Below are 17,128 nucleotides of genomic sequence, written 5' to 3'. Positions count from 1 at the left end.
TCCAGACTTGCCTCATGTGAAAAGTACATTAAAGACCTGACTTGCAGCTTTCCATACTCATGGCTGTGAACTGAGAGATTCAATGAGAGAAAGATACAAAGACATTCATAATATAGTATTGTACTAGTCACTGTCTACCATGTGCTCATGCAGGGACTAGTAAGGGTTAAAACATCCTATACGTCTGGGCTTCAGGGAAAGGGAACTATTTAATATTCACATTTAAAGCCTTTGGAATACAGTGGTACCTTGATTTACAAACTTAATCCGTTCCGGAAATCCGTTCTTAAACCAAGGCGTGCTTTTCCATAGCAGCGGGGGACTCAATTTACAAATGAAACACACTCAACAGGAAGAGGAACATGTTCTGCTTCCAAGGCAAAGTTCACAAGCCAAAACACCTACTTCTGGGTTTGCAGCGTTCTTAATCCCACTTGTTCATAAACTAAGCTGTTCTTAAAGCAAGGTACCGCTGTATGCCTTAAAGGCAAGGATATACAACTATGGAGATTTGCAACTGTCCCTTTCCAAACCAGAACATAAGCTGAGATATAATAGCTAGTTCAACTTGAGTTTCATGGAAGCCTGAAGATTGGAAGCCAAGGGCCAGTTGCAGATAAATAGTCCTACCAGCGGAAGCCTGCACAAGAATTTCTGCTAGGGTAGTGGGGTTTCCCCCTAGAGTCCACTGCCAAATTGGTTCTAGAGGGGTTCAGAGAACCCCCAGAATACTGGGGTGGTGAAATATACTCGGAGTCGAGAATGGATTTCATGCTCTTTATTTAGCTCATAGTGGTGAGGAGGAATGGAAGTTCCCCCACTATATCTGCTTTATACACATTATTTACACAATGGGCTGCATGTGATTCTCCTGTAGGCCAATCAGTTTGTGATTCCGGGATTCTCCTGTAGGCCAATCAGGTTGTGGATTCACTTCCACCTGGAGCTGGATTGAGTGGCTCCTGTGGACCAATCAGACTGCTGCATTGTTCTAGGACCAATCAGACTGCTGCATTCTGAATCCTATTGTTCTAGGACCAATCAGACTGCTACATTTTGGATCCTATTCAACTCAGTACATAACAGGTGGGGAGGGAGGCATACAATTCCATCAGGCAAGCAGAAATGCTTATTCTGATGGGAGTTATCCTCTTAACATTGTATGATTGATTTCCTCCCCAGGTCTCCTCCAGGTCCAACATACAATTCACTGTGCCACACTGCCTCTCCAACTTGACTGACTTTCTGAGTGACAGCGGATGGCTGAATTTCTTGAAATATGGATTCTTTAAATTATTGCTTGTAAATTCAATTACTTCATTGGCCCAGCCTCCCGAAATCTCAGCAAGCTATTTCAAAATGGTTGAAGCATCGCAGCCGACAAGCTGAGATTTGGGGGCTGTCAGATTAGAAATCTGGGTCAGTCTGCACTGCGATAATGTACTGTGTTGCTAATTGTTGACAGGGGCACATTCCCAGGAATAAGTTCCCACAGCTTTGGGAACTGCTCTTTGGAGATAAACAGCTTGACACTGCTCAAATCTCATTTCTGCTATGATAGTGCATCTTGTGCTTCGTGCCTTCCTTGTAGCTGTAGATAATTATTTCTGCACATTCTAAAAGTTAGGGAAACGTGCGTAAGACAGGGGATCTCTCATATTGGTATCCTAGAATGCACCTAGGGCAAAAACAGTATATGGATACCATGCTACATAATTGTTAGGATTACTGAGATAATATATACAATCACTGAACACTATATATGCATTGTTATTCTGTAAATTCACAAAAAAACATAAGAAATAGTTTAACTCATAGGAATAGCCTTCACCAGCCTGTGCTGACTAGGGCTAGATCTACATTAACCTCTTTAACATTATTAGAACAATATTAGATATTTTGTTCTAAAGCATAACACGGCATACTTGTAAATTAAAGCATTTTGCACCTTTGTTTCTTTTGACAAATAATAATAATAATAATAATAATAATAATAATATTTTTAATACCCTGCCTATCTGGCTGGGTTTCCCCAGCCACTCTGGGTGGCTTCCAACAAAATATTAAAATACAATAGTCCATCAAACATTAAAAGCTTCCCTGAACAGGGCTGCCTTCAGATGTCTTCTAAAAGTCTGGTAGTTGTTTTTCTCTTTGACATCTGGTGGGAGGGCGTTCCACAGGGCGGATGCCACTACCGAGAAGGCCCTCTGCCTGGTTCCCTGTAACCTCACTTCTCACAGTGTGGGAACTGCCAGAAGGCCCTTGGAGCTGGACCTGAGTGTCCGGGCTGAACGATGGGGGTGCAGACACTCCTTTAGGTATACTGAGCCGAGGCCAATTCAACACTTTGAATTGTGCTTGGAAACGTACTGGGAGCCAGTGTAGGTCTTTCAAGACTGGTGTTATGTGGTCTCAGTGGCCGCCCCTAGTCACCAGTCTAGCTGCCACATTCTGGATTAGTTGTAGTTTCCGGGTCACCTTCAAAGGTAGCCCCACATAGAGCGCATTGCAGTAGTCCAAGCAGGAGATGACCAGAGCATGCAGCACTCTGATGAGACAGTCTGCGGGCAGGTAGGGTCTCAGCCTGCATCCCAGATGGAGCTGGTAGACAGGAGACTTTTTCATCTCTGTCTGGATCTGCTGGGGAATGAACTTGGGACTTGCACTTGCAATATGTACATTCTATTTCAGAATCTTTGCTATTTGTCAAAGAGAGAATGCTATTGGTGGGGGTGCAAGATGAGTTTCAGCTATATGAGACTCGAGAAGAGGTAGCCCATCAACCAACGCTTGAGAACTGGGAGTGTAAGAAACCATTTCTGTGATTGTTACAGTGGTTTGCTGATAAATGATTATCACCAAAATCAAAATGAAATGAGCAGCAAAATGAGTCCTTGCAGAGGCGTAATATCCTCAGCCTCAGGTCGCGGCCTTTAAACCTATTTGCAAAATACTCAACACGCTCAACTATTACATTGACCTCACTGTTCTCCAAGAGGCAGATTTCATTCCCACTGCTCCTTATCACCTTGGCAGCAGTGCAATTGTGGTGAAAAAGAATACATTGATATGTTTGATCTGTGAACTTTTAATTCCTATAAAGCATCAGCTTCCATAAACTCTGGAACAAGGTGGACTTAGATGCACATTATAGCCTTTGTTGTTTAAGTCTCAATTCCCTGACTGGCACACATTGTGCTGAATATAAATTGCCTTGGTCTTTACTTTGAGATTAAGTCAATGCATCATCATCCATGCCTTCTTATATCTGGTATTTCTTTCATATTGATCCATGTAAACTTTTTTGGGATATAACTTAAATGACTGAACTTTCTGAAAAATGTACAGTGTCTTCGATCCTTAAACCACTTAATCTTGATTAAATTTTCATTTATTTATTTTATAAATTATTCTTTGAGCAAGGCAACTGGTTGGAGGACTGTGTCAGGAAGCCAACCTTTTAAACTATGGTAAATTACGTTGTGTTTTATGAACATGTGAGTATTATAGTCTGCTTTTCCTTCAGATTATCTTGAATTTGGACAGCAGCTTTTAGAGTAACTGAATTATTCTAAATAATTGCACAAGAGCTGTGTGACCAAAGACAAGAGTATGACAAAAATAATGGATACTATCCCCCCCCCCCCCCAGTCTTGTTGGACTTTCAGGGCAAATATTTGAGCACCAACCAAGATCAATGAGACTTAGAAAATGCTTAACTGTGGCTGGATTGTGTGCATAATATTGCTTATGGGAGCAGATTATAAAATCTGTAGAGCAGGGCTGGCACCTGTTGGGTTGAAAATCACGACAGACGAGTGGCAGGTGTCATATGAGAGGCGTCTGCCGGGGCGAGCCCCGGGAACTCTCTTTTATTGAATATTACAAACATTGCCACAGGTGTGCTTGTGGCTGATTGGTTGATACAAACACAAAGCAACTTGTTGCTGATTGGTTAACATAGGTACAAGGCGGGAAATACATATAACCATTTATCACTGATAGATCAAAGGCTGAGAAACGGAGCTGGAACTAGACAGGCATGAAACCTCCTAATTAAATTATAACTAAAGATTAATATAGCATGACTTGAAAGAACATAACATGAAGGAATACAACAATCACGTTCCGTAGATGTGGTCAGCAATGCATTAAGAACAGATCAGGGTACACTGTTTCATGAACTCAATGGGAACTGTTCAGAACATTCTCAGACTCATGTGCAGAGGCAAAAACTTCCCAGCAGGCACCAGAGTTCAGGAGGCCCTCAGCACTGTTCAGCTCATGGGCCCAGCATACTACTGTCAGACCCCCCAAGTGTCCCTATTTCCCAGCGACGTCCCTGATTTAGAGAAGCCGTCCTGTTTTCTGATTTGATCCCAGAATGTCCGACTTTTCCTTAGGATGTCCCTATTTTCATTGGAGAAATGTTGGAGGGTACGTAATGATGTCCCCATAGCTGTCCTCCCCAACTGAAACCCCTCCTATTGCCCATCCTTCTCTTTGTAGCAGCAGTACCACATAGTCCTGATCTCTTGCCCCCAACAACCCACTTCGTTTGCTCTCCCTTCCAGCCCCTCTCTTTCCATTCTTCACCACTACAATAGTAGTGGAAGTTCTGGTAGCTCCTCCATCTCCTGCTTCTGTGAGAAAGGGTCAATGAGGTTCATCAGAGAAACAGGGTCCTTCTGAGTCAGGCATTCTGGGAGAAGTGGCCAAACTTTTTAAATTTAAAAGCTTTCAAGAGAGAGACCAGAAAAGAATTAAAAATATTTTAACTCATCCAGGATTTAAAATTTTATATGTAAGAAAATGCAGAGTATAAAACAACTAATAAAATGAATTGTATAGGTATAACTGGAGGAAGATAAACAACAAACAAATAATATGCTCTATTGGAAGTATTAGAAATGCAATTTAATTCCACAGAATGTATGTAATGCTAGTGAACACAGACTGGTCCATCCCAGACTCCCTTAAATTACACTGAAGTGGCTCAAAATAACCTAGAGAACAACATGCCCTAGCATTACAAACAAGAAAGTGCAAATGTTTCTCAAATTGTGTCAGCGGGAGGGAAACAGGGTAACAAAATATTGAGAAGTATGTTATGTGTGTGCTCTTTCAAGATCTCAATTATTCCAAGGAGGAAATCTTAGTGGGTTGTACGCTATGCTATTTACACACAGACTGACTTCTGGCAATAGTTTGTCAACAGAACCATAAAATGAAATGGTACTTGGGTTCTCAAACGCCTTGGTACTCAAACAACTTTGAACCCAAACACTGCAAACCTCAAAAGTGTTCCGGTTTGCGAACTTCTTTTGGAAGCCGAATGTGCTGCATTTTGAGTGTTACGCTTCCGATTTGAGTGTACACTTCCATTTTGAGTGTTACGCTGATGTCTGTCTGTTTTTGCTATTTGTTTTGTGTTTTCGTTTTTGCGACTCTTTTTGGTTTGTTTTGGTGACTGTGGAATCCAGTTCAGCTACTGATTGATTGATTGTGTGACTGCAGTACATTGTTCATTGCTTTCATTTTATGGATCAATGGTCTTGTTAGATAGCAAAATTCATGTTAAATTGCTGTTTTAGGGGGTGTTTTTAAAAGTCTGGAACAGATTAATCCATTTTGCATTACTTTCTATGCCTTGGTTTTGGAACGCTTTGCTTTTGGAATGGACTTCCGGAACTGATTAAGTTTGAGAATCAAGGTACCACTGTAATAAGAAGCTGTAAAAGAGCAATAGTTCAGCTGTACTGATAGCTTTTAACTATAGAAATTTGTGCAGCGATTTGTGCTGCTGTAGGAAACCGGTAACTACTAAAATCAGAGACACATCTGGCTTTATCTGGCTAATCGGACAACTAGCACATTCATCTGCGATAAGGAATGGACAGCTCGAAAAGATTCTTAGGAAGCCTTTAAAGGAGGTTTGAAGGAAACTGATAAGGTGAAAGGAGGAAGTTGTTATATAAACTACACCTGCTGAAATTTCATCTTCTAGAGCAATTAAAGGTGTAGGGCCTTCTCCTCCTTTGCATCTGGCTACCACAGCAACTAAGGGATGCGGGTGGCGCTGTGGGTTAAACCACAGAGCCTAGGACTTGCCGATCAGAAGGTTGGCGGTTCGAATCCCCACAACGGTGTGAGCTCCCGTTGCTCGGTCCCTGCTCCTGCCCACCTAGCAGTTCGAAAGCACGTCAAAGTGCAAGTAGATAAATAGGTACTGCTCTGGCGGGAAGGTAAACGACATTTCTGTGCGCTGCTCTGGTTCGCCAGAAGCAGCTTAGTCATGCTGGCCACATGACCCGGAAGCTGTACGCCGGCTCCCTTGGCCAATAAAGCGAGGTGAGCGCCGCAACCCCAGAGTCAGTCACGACTGGATCTAATGGCCAGGGGTCCCTTTTCCTTTACATTACCACAGCAACTGGCCCTCAGGAAAGTAAGGAGAAAGTAATAGCTGTTCCTACATCAGTGAAAAGCTAAGGCCAGGATAGAGTGCCAACAGTCAAAACCAGTCCTGTCCTCATTCCAACAGCAAGACCCTGCAGCTCATATTATTGGATGCCGAATTCAGGAGAGTATTCTCCACTGTTCATAATCAATACCTCTTTAACGGAATTAACAGGGGGAAAACATATAAAGTTAATTTGAGCTGAGTTAATCTCTTGCAAAGATTAAATGAATCCCCTTTAGAAGGGCAAAGTCTTTTACAAAAATATCCATTTTTATCATTAAGTACAGCTGCTGCACCAGAAAATTGGAGGCTGGTCAAAAGTATTCAGACTGAAACGATAGAGAGGCTGGTCTCAAGAATTATAGATTGGCAAATCATTTTCCATTACCATGAAAAATAGTTGAGGGAATGGTTAGGTGTGATGCTGCGAAGGACAATTACAAATGATAGAGAAATTCAGCCCAGATTGGTAGAAAAACTACCTCTGACAAATGTTTCAATGGGGTCCTGTTAATAAAATATAGCAAAGCAGAAATTCTGTCTTGACATCAAATATGTTCCTAATTATTCTCTAAAAAACATGTAATATCCACTTAGAATAAGAGGGTAATGAATCCTAGAATGAACTCAGTATTGAATGCAAATGTTTCCTTTTTACTGACACTCACATAAATATTTCATTTTAATAATGTCTACATAAATGATAATTGTTTTATCCAAAATACATATGCTATCCAGAGAAAGATATTGCTTGCATAATATGATTCACAACATAACTATGACCTTACATTCTTCATACAGGACAGAGAACAATGTCGCTTCAATGAACCCTCTGTGTGCCATGTCCAGGTAGCAAGGCCTTGCGCATCAGAAGCTATTGAATTAACTTCTACTGCCCCACTTTCCAAAAGAATGCACAAGAATGCAGACTTTCCAAAAGAATGCATGTAAATTGTGTGGAGTTTTGCTGTAATATACACATTGTTCGGTGCATCCCCTTTAAAAAAATCCACAACAATTTTTAGCTAAAATACATATTTTTGTGCCTCATTTTTTAGACCAAAACTGCATCACAAAAACTGAGGAAATGCAGAATTTGAGTGATAGCTGCATTCTGGTCAGCAAGTTCTGGAACATCAAATTGGCTTAGTTCACTGTGAAAAGTGGACCGAATAAATGGGGTTCAGATAATGTCTTCTTGGGGTCTTGGCTTACATCACATTCCTAAATGTGTCTACTCAGAACTAAGCCCCACTGAGTAAAATGGGAATTACTTCAAGAGAAGTATATAGGATTCCAGCTATAATGTATATAAAGCTTTATTTATATTTTATATATTGTGTGCTGCAAGCACAAAATCATATCTGTTGTTATAGGCATCCACATAGTTCATTGGCCAATGTTGTATAAACCTAGTTTTACTGAACTTTGGCTTTGAGTTTTGAAAGCATCAAGATTTATATTTATTTTCTAATGTTTCAGCCTAAATTCACTACACACCCAATATAGACCCTGTGAGAAAACAGTAATTTTCCTTCTTCCCAAATCACAACAACAGTTAAAAAATGTGCAAATGGCGATATAAACCTCACATATTTCCCAGGGGAAATAAAATATTTGTTAAATGAACAAAAGGTAGAACTCTATCCAATCTATATCTTACAGAGGGAGATTCACCTCTGTTTACTCAGAAATTTCAAACTTCCTATGTAAATTAGCCTGATGAAAAATGGCACAGAGATGCACACAAATGTGATTACCAGACTGAAAACATTGTGGTGCTTGTCACTAACAGAACATACCCAAATGCTTTCCTCTTGACGATATTGCTTCCAGTTCCTTCCACTGTCACTAAACATCAGGAGGTAGCTTGTTACCCAGTCGGAACTCCCGTATCCACCTTGGGTAGCCACTGCGGTAATTTCAGTTCTCTCGCCAAGATCAATCTGCAGCCATTGATATTTATTTGATATGAGTGGAGTCCAGCCACCAGCACCTTTAGTGGTAAATAGAACAGGGAAAATATTGGAAGGATAAATTAGTTCAGAGTGGAAGAATGTAATTTTTTCTATCTATCTATCTATCTGTCATCTATCTATCTATCTATCTACATAAATTTTATTATTATTATTATTATTATTATTATTATTATTATTATCAATAATATAAAATTTTATTTATAACCCACCCTCCCCAGCCGAAGCTGGGCTCAGAGTGGCTAACAACAGTAAAAGTAACACAGTTTACATAAAATCACAATCAATTAATTGGAATATATTCTAAAATCAATTCATTCCAAAATCAATTCAAAATCAAATTTATGGCAACCATTGGGCTACAGTTCTATGAGGATTGCATACACACAAAACCTCAAGGAAAACTGTAGTTGACACAAAACTGAACTGCTGATTGAAACTTGTATATATACAGAAACCTGTCTCCATAAAATTGTGATATAAGGGACATGGGTGGCGCTGTAGTCTAAACCACTGAGCCTCTTGGGCTTGCTGATCAGAAGGTTGGCGGTTCAAATCCCTGTGATGGGGTGAGCTCCCGTTGCTCTGTCCCAGCTCCTGCTACCCTAGCAGTTGGCAGGACGGAAAGCAAGATGAGTATTGCAACTCCACAGTTGCCTCTGACTGGACTTAACCCTCCAGGGGTCATTTACCTTTTAGCTTATACAGTGGTACCTTGATTTACAACCATAATCCGTTCTGGAGGTGTATCTGTAAACCAAAAAAGGTTGTAACCCAAGGCATGCTTTCGCCAATGGGGCCTCCCAAAAAATTTTGTTCGTAATCCCCCCCCCCCCCAAATGGGTTGTAATCCAAAAGAAGGTGGCAAACCGGGACACGCACTTCCGGTTTTGACGTTTTGTAATCCAAAACGTATGCAAACCAAGACGTTTACAAACCAAGGTACCACTGTAATGGATTGCCAGAAGGTCAGAAAACCAGTATTTTGAACATTGTACCTAGGCAAGGCTAGACCAGCTACTCTTAAAAGTTTATCAAAGAAGCTCTGACTTAAAAGTATTCTGCCCCCCCCCCATGAGAATGAACCCTGTTGTACTGTTCATTTAAACCCAAACTACCCCCTTGCTTCTCATTTGCTTTAAGGAGAAACATTCTTGAATGGATTCAAATAAAGCAAAGCCACTGCACATTGCTGGGAATTCGCTTTGTTGTTTTCCCCTGAGCTTCTCGGGACTGAAACGGAAGTTGATTTCTCTGCCAAGTCAGGAATATTAGTTCTGCCGACTGACAAACGTAACAGCTGTGCTCAGATATAACAATAAGTCATTGTTTATCATTATGAGAACAAGCTACACTGAGCCCCGAGCTTGCAGACTCTGGCTTCTTTACCGTTCCCCACCATGGCTACAAGAAGAAGAATGGGAGCTTCTGTTTCCATTTTAGACTGACTATATTTTAGTGTTTTCAATTTCATAAACAGTGGTTTGAAATTGGCCATTGTAGCCTGACCTCCGTAGTTCATGCACTGGCAACTTCATGTCTAGATTACTGCATTGTGCTCTGTTTGGAGCTGTCCTTGGCTTGGTCTGGAATCTCAGGTTGGCGCATAATGGGACAGCCTGACTAGAAATGGGAGCACATGACCAACTATTACTGATCCAGGTTCAATGTCCTCACCCCCGGGTTCTTCAGATTGGAGTGTAAGTTTTAAATGCCCCCCACCCCATCCCCACAAAGCAACACACAACCGCAAAGACTCTAACACATTTATTTACAGTGGTACCTAGGGTTACAAATGCTTTGGGTTACAAATGCTTCGGGTTACGAATTCCGCTAACCCGGAAGTAGTTGCTCCGGGTTGCGAACTTTGCCCCAGGATAAGAATGGAAATCGTGTGCTGGAAGTGCGGCGGCAGCGGGAGGCGCCATTAGCGAAAGTGCGCCTCAGGTTAAGAATGGTTTTGGGTTAAGAACAGACCTCCAGAATGAATTAAGTTCATAACCTGAGGTACCACTACAGTTACTCCACTGTGATCATAATAGGCAACATCGTATCTAAAAAGATCAGACATTTGCATGGAGATAGATCTGGAATAATTTCCATGTAAAAACAATAAGTCACATCTCTACATATGTTTAAAAAATATCCTGAGCTTATACTTGGAGGTAAACGTATATTGTTGCAAGCAATTGTAATGAAGTTTACACATGGAGGATAACATTAAATAAGTGAAGAGATGTCCCCTCTTTGTAAAAAAAAAAAGAAAAGTCATGAAATAGCTCTTCCCAAGCACCCTTTGCCTCTGATGAGGTACCAGAATTTCTTTTAGATGCTTTTTAAAGGTGAGAGCTATTTAAAAGAGGGAAAGCCATTTAAAGGTGAAGTACTATGACAACTTAGTTCAGGTAAAGTATTCGCTTTCTGAAGTATTGGAGCTCTTCACGATACTTCATCTCTAAAATATGCCACACATTTTTCTCTCTTTCTAAGGCAGAAGTAATCACTTCATTTGGCCTACGTTCCCCTTGAGCGTGCTCCTCCCTTTTACATCAAAGGAGCATAATTCACATAGAGTCTGCAAGGAGCGCATTTGCATAATATGCATTCAAATAAAAAGAAGAAGGTCCTCCTTTCAAGTTGCAAGCTGACTGCACTGCCTCACTGTCTTGCAGTTAAAGATGTGTAGTGCATGCCTGTGCATGTCTACTCAAATGTAAGTCCTCCTAAGTTACTCCCAGGTAAGTGTGTACAGGATTGCAGCCTTAAATACAGACTTAATGGCAGCATAACATTCTTCAGAGCCAAATCACTTCTGTCACAACAGAATACACACAAATCAAATTATCATCTTACTGGGTTTTCCAGAGAGGTAGCCCTATTAATTTTCCCCTTTTATGGAAAAGCGAGGTTCAGCTGGCGCCTTCGTTATACACCTTTAGGATCCATGCAAAAACTTTCCTCTTTAACCAAGCCTTTGGCTGATTGACATCCGATGCCCTTTTGAAATGTGTTGGGGAGAGGGGATTATCAGGTTGTTCTGTCCTTGTTTTTATTATGCATTTCGTGTTTTTATATTGTGATTTTATCTTGTGAACTGCACTGAGACCCGCCAGTATAGGGTGATGTACACAGGGCCAGCTTACCCATAGGCGCAAGGGGTGTGGGCACCCGGGCGCCAGGTTCTCGGGGCACCGGGCCGAGAGTCTGGGGTCAAGATTTGGAGTCCGGGAATTGAAGAGCCAGGCCAGTTGACATCTGCTGCCGAGCCGAGCCGAGCCGAGCCGAGCCCGTCGGAGTGCCACAGGCTTTTCTGCTGCAGGCGCTGAGGTGGCCCTTCTGTGCGCCTCGGATTGGCCGTCGAGAGGTCCACCCAGCACACACACACTGCTTACACGAGGCGCCCAGCTTCCCTCCCAAGCCTCTGCGGGAAATGGTCTCCTCCCACAGCGGCATGGGAGAGAGTTGCGTGCCCTCTCCCAAAGCTCAACAACTCTGAGCTGCCCCCCTAAAAAAAGTTCAACAACTTCCCCCCCCCCAAAAAAATGGGGGCTCTGGACAGTTTTTTGCACCCCCACACTGCATATGCTAAAGACGGCCCTGGGTGTACAAATTTTATTATTATTAATAATAATAATTTGCTCCAGGAAAGTAACGGCAAATTGATCAAAGTAGACTGGTCCATGCAAACTTATGCTGTGATAAATCTGTTAATCTTTAAAGTGCCACAATACACTTGGGGAACAAGTCCCATCAGTGAAAGCCTTGCATGAAGCTTGTGCAATGGGACTCCTCCACTCCCCCCCCCGTACCCCCCCAAATGGCTCTGATGAATTGGGAGAAGCACTAAAATCGCATACCGTATTTTTCACTCCATAAGACGCACTTTTTTCCTCCTAAAAAGTAAGGGGAAATGTCTGTGCATCTTATGGAGTGAATGTGTGGTCCCTGGAGCCAAATTGCCCAGGGGCAAAAAGCAGATAATGCTTTTTTTTTTTTTTTTTTTTTTTTTTGAAAGAGGGAAGTGGTGTTGAAACAAAGCCACGGATCGGCAATCAATCGGGAGGGAGATAAGGCTGCTGGTAAAGGAGGCTGCCGGGGGGAGGGGGGGAGGTAAAGACAGCGAACTTGCAAGGAGAGGAGACAGGAATACTTAAACAAGCAATGAGGAGAGAAATTAGAAGAAAAAGAGGAGCAAAAAACTGTTCCAGCTAAGGAAAAGACACTAAAGCAAACAAGAGGGAAGAGGGTGTTGAAAGGAAGCAGCTGATCGGCAAGTGATCAGGAGGGAGATAAGGGACTCTAGAGATAAAGGAGGCTGCCTGGGAGGGGGGAGGTAAAAGCCCATGGATCCTCAGGATTTTTGCATTGGGTCACCCCAAATTCACCACCAGATCACATAGCATGTTCATGACTACAGCCTGCACCAAAAAAATCACACACTCACTGTTTCGTGGGGCCACAATGGTGCAAAAATGTGGTTACAAAGCACGGATCCACATGGATTCTCAGGATTTTTGCATTGGGCTACCCCAAACTCACCATCAAATCACATGTCTGTGCCACAGCATGAGCCACAAAAATCATACATCCACTGTTTCGTTCAGAATATTTTTTTTCTTGTTTTCCTCCTCTAAAAACTAGGTGTGTCTTATGGTCAGGTGCGTCTTATGGAGCGAAAGATACGGTATATGGTAGAAGAGGAAGGACCTTTCCATCTGTCAAGCTGCACTGTTTTTTTGTTTGTTTTTTTTACTGAATCTAGACTAAAAATTGCTTCATCTTTTTTCTTCCCATGAATTGTTACGAACAGTAAGTGCTCTGTATCTGGCAGAGGGTTGCACTCAACTAACTTTTACTCAGAGCAGAGCAACTGAAATTAATGACCATGACTCATGTAGGTCCCTTAATTACAATGGATCTAACTCTGAGTAAAAGTTATTTGAATACAACCCACTATTTCCAATAATACACATATTGGTGATGCTAGATTCACAAATGATGCTCTATTTCTGGGTCTTGGTCGAAACATCTACAATCAATGGTAGACACAGCTCCAGGGATCATAATTCTCCTTCTACAGTTAGTAAATGGGGTCACCTCTGTCAGCATCCAGTGAACATTGGCTAGATCAGTGTGACTGAGGACTAAAGAAATTAATAAAAGATCTGTAGAGGCTTAAATAATTGTTTAATCAATAAACACAGTCAAAACAATGAATAGCTTTCATATAGCCATCAATAACAGCTCCAGGTCAGATGTTCGTAACTGACACATCTGTGATTTACTTCTCAACTGTTTAATAGCCTTGATAGGCAAGTTTTAAAAGGAGAAGACTGTATAATTTATTTTAGTATATTTAGATTCCACCATTCCTTCAAGGAGTTTTGGTCAACAAGTTTGAGGCACAGCCCAGATGTTTGACTAACAAATAATGACTGACCCAAGGTCTCCCAGTAAGCTTCTTATCTAAGTAGAGATCTTGAATATACGGAAATAAAACATAAAAGGGATTTCTTGCAAAATTAGGGGATTTAAAAATTAGCAGATGGAAATGCACAGCGCAAGTGTACTCTCTGCACAGGCAAGTGGGGTGTCAGGCAGGATTGCCATATGTCTAGATTTCCCCAGATATTACTGGGATTTCAGTGATGGAAATAATAATAATAATAATAATAATAATAATAATAATAATAATTTATTATTTATACCCTGCCCATCTGACTGAGTTTCCCCAGCCACTCTGGGCGTCTCTCAATCGAGTGTTAAAAACAATACAACATTAAATATAAAAAATTTCCCTAAACAGGACTGCCTTCAGATGTCTTTTAAAAATAAGATAGCTGCTTAATTCCTTGACATCTGATGGGAGGGTGTTCCACAGGGTGGGTGCCACTACCGAGAAGGCCCTCTGCCTGGTTCCCTGTAACCTCACTTCTTACAATGAGGGAACCGCCAGAAGGCCCTCGGAGCTGGACCTCAGTGTCCGGGCAGAATGATGGGGGTGGAGACGCTCCTTCAGGTCTACTGAGCCGAGGCCGTTTAGGGCTTTAATTGCTTATTTGAAAATGAAAGTGACCTGCAATAACAGGCTTTACAAAACAAAAGCATAGGAAATAGTAATAAGAATACTGCCGTAGCATTGGGGTGTCTGGGATCCTCCTCAAGCTTTTGTTTCTAAGATGGGATTCATAGAAAAAGAAACTGCTACAGCATTCAGTCCAGTCTCTTTGCTAAGTCAACGGCTTTCTAACTAACTCTGTCAAGTAACTCCTCACATGTCTAAAGAGAATAGTTGACTGGTTGCCACAGAAACTAGTAGTTGGAAATGGATTGGCTGAATGGGGCAGGCATTCCTCTCTCCCCTAGTTGGAAGTGATGTTACTGGTGGAATAGACCTGGAGCCAGTCTCATTTTGGTCTGAGCTGGGAAGAGACTCAGTGAATCAGCAACCTGATTGGCCTGCAGGAGCAGCCCAGAATTAGCCAATCATGCAGGGCCCACTGTGTAAATAATGTATATATAGTTAGACATTTTGGGGAAAGTTTCATTCATTGCTACTATGAGCTGAATAAAGAGCATGAAATTCACACTCAACTCCAAGTATATTTCAAAAACTATATATCACAAAGACATCACAGTCTCCACTGACCTGCATTCTAACATAAGATATGCTCTGGCATCCCTGAAAACTCTCACTGTTTGGAGGAGACTGGGGTGCAAATAACCATACTATTCCAGTTCACAAAAGCAGAATAAGCTAGAACTATTCTAGTTCATAAAACATAAGTATCATTGAGCAGCTGTCCAGGACATATGGCACCATCAAAAGAACCTGTCTGGAGGAAGCCTATTTCTGAGCTGGGGTCAGCTGTGTTTTCTTTTGTTTTCTTGCATTTCCAGATACTGAGTTGAATGTGTAAAAATCAATGTCCACATGCATTACATAGTAAATAAGGTTGAATGAAACTATTCTTAATAAAATGACAAAAGGGTCACTTTAAAAAAGTTTTTAAATGTGAAGTTGCTTCTGGGTCTTATCAGCACCAAAGTACCAGGAAGGAATACGGGATCAGAAATAGTATTTCAAAAGCAAATGATGAAGCAGAGGCAAAATCAATAATGATTTTCAACCTCTTGGCATTCCACTGTAAATGACAGTCTTTAGATTCAGGGCAAGTCACAAAAACGCCAGCTCATTTCAAGGCAGAAGGTCTAAAATGAAAATGTCTCAGAGTTACTTTTTACACAAAAAAACCTTATTTCAACTTTCATCCTGATATTGACCAGGGGCTCCTCAAGACAGTTCCTCTGGGCAACAGGCCATGGATTTTCATGTTAATCAAACTCGGAAAGCTTCCTGTGAATCAACGATTCATAGTCATGAGGTTTGATATCTTTTCCTAGCACTGAAGCTGACAGTGACCCATCCTTACCTGTAGAGAATTCAGAATCAATGTACAAGTATCTAAATTGAAGAATAAATCAAACACCCCAATATTAGCATCTTCTGGATCAATGCAATATTGCAAGTTCTTTGCCTACACAAAGTTTCTTATATTAAAAGTATGCTGCCATACCGAAAAAATATCCAGCCATTCTATAAAATTAAGACTCTCCAAAACCTAGTGTTTCTTAATTTAAGGATTACATTACTTTGAACCAAAACACAGGAGTAAAATTGTTTATCTGTATAATTATATGTATTTATTCTCATTCAGCTTTTTTATTTGCTCTTTTCCCACTTATCTGTCCTTACTTTGATTCCTTGCAAAAATCCTAATGCCAATAAAGAACTCAATTTCCAGTCTTCCTCCCTACCTGCTGTTTACTTAAGTAGTACGTGAAGGATAGCATCAGCTACTTTTAATTTTCAAAACATGAGGACTTGAATGTGTGTCATGTCTTTGTGAAAGCTTTGATATAATTTTTTTTTAAAAAAAATCAAGCAATTTGAGCCTGAGTGTTGTAACCAACAAAGTTGCTCCATTCCTGCAAGAATTTTCACAGGTTCAGTGGAACTTCCCTTCCCTCTCCTTCCCCTGCCCATCCCAACTCTCCTAAGCGGATTTGGGGCAGGGGGCAGGCAGGGAAAGGAGATGGAGTTCCATTGCAGAAGTAGAAGTCCTTGCACAAATGGAATGACTTCACTGGATGCAACCTGGAGCCTAAAAGTGAGCCGAGAAAAGTTCCTACAGGAGACGTGATGGGAAGCACCATATGAAGAGAACGATGTACACCCCCTTGAGATCTTTGGAAGATAAATATGGTATGTAAATGGAATAAATGAATAAATAAGCAATGGACAAAGGAGAGCTGTGTGCTTTCCACTGGTAATGGGGGAGCAAATTGGTTCAGTTCATATTTTAATAATTTTCAGTTCACCAAACAAGGCATGCAACTATTCTTCCAAATTCACACTTTCCCAGATTTTTGGTTGAGAGAGAGGGGAATAGGTGCAGGAATGGGATGGAGAGGCTGGACTTCAGAACAACATCTCTCCACTCTGCAGTATTTTGCTGCAGGTTCCACAGGTTTGAATGCTGTTTTAATACTGTCGTGATTTTCTGTCTCCGTTATTAAGCTTATGCATTTAACAGACTCAGTTTCCCACCCAGAATATTTAGTGACGGAGTAATCAGAGGGTTGGGTATATGTTTTCAATCAGATACCATAGGGAGCAAAATCAGTT

The 17,128-nt window shown here is 41.2% G+C and overlaps 1 protein-coding gene across 7 annotated transcripts in view; it reads right to left on the bottom strand.

Annotated features, from left to right (window-relative positions):
- The window catches only part of CNTNAP4 (contactin associated protein family member 4), a gene marked incomplete at its 5' end in the record, with an annotated part of 272,470 nt that overhangs the window by 167,279 nt on the left and 88,063 nt on the right, over positions 1–17,128 (bottom strand). For all 7 annotated transcript variants that reach the window (XR_013977143.1, XR_013977144.1, XR_013977145.1 and 4 more), the window contains one exon: positions 8,266–8,459. Coding sequence is in view for 4 of the 7 variants with exons in the window: in XM_080972303.1 (XP_080828429.1) it covers positions 8,266–8,459 (194 nt within the window). The remainder of the gene's footprint in view (positions 1–8,265; positions 8,460–17,128) is intronic.

This window comes from Podarcis pityusensis, assembly GCF_964106645.2.
Source record: "Podarcis pityusensis genome assembly, chromosome: 11".
In the NCBI taxonomy this organism is placed as follows: Eukaryota; Metazoa; Chordata; class Lepidosauria; order Squamata; family Lacertidae; genus Podarcis; species Podarcis pityusensis.
This window is presented reverse-complemented; position numbering and strand designations above follow the sequence as displayed.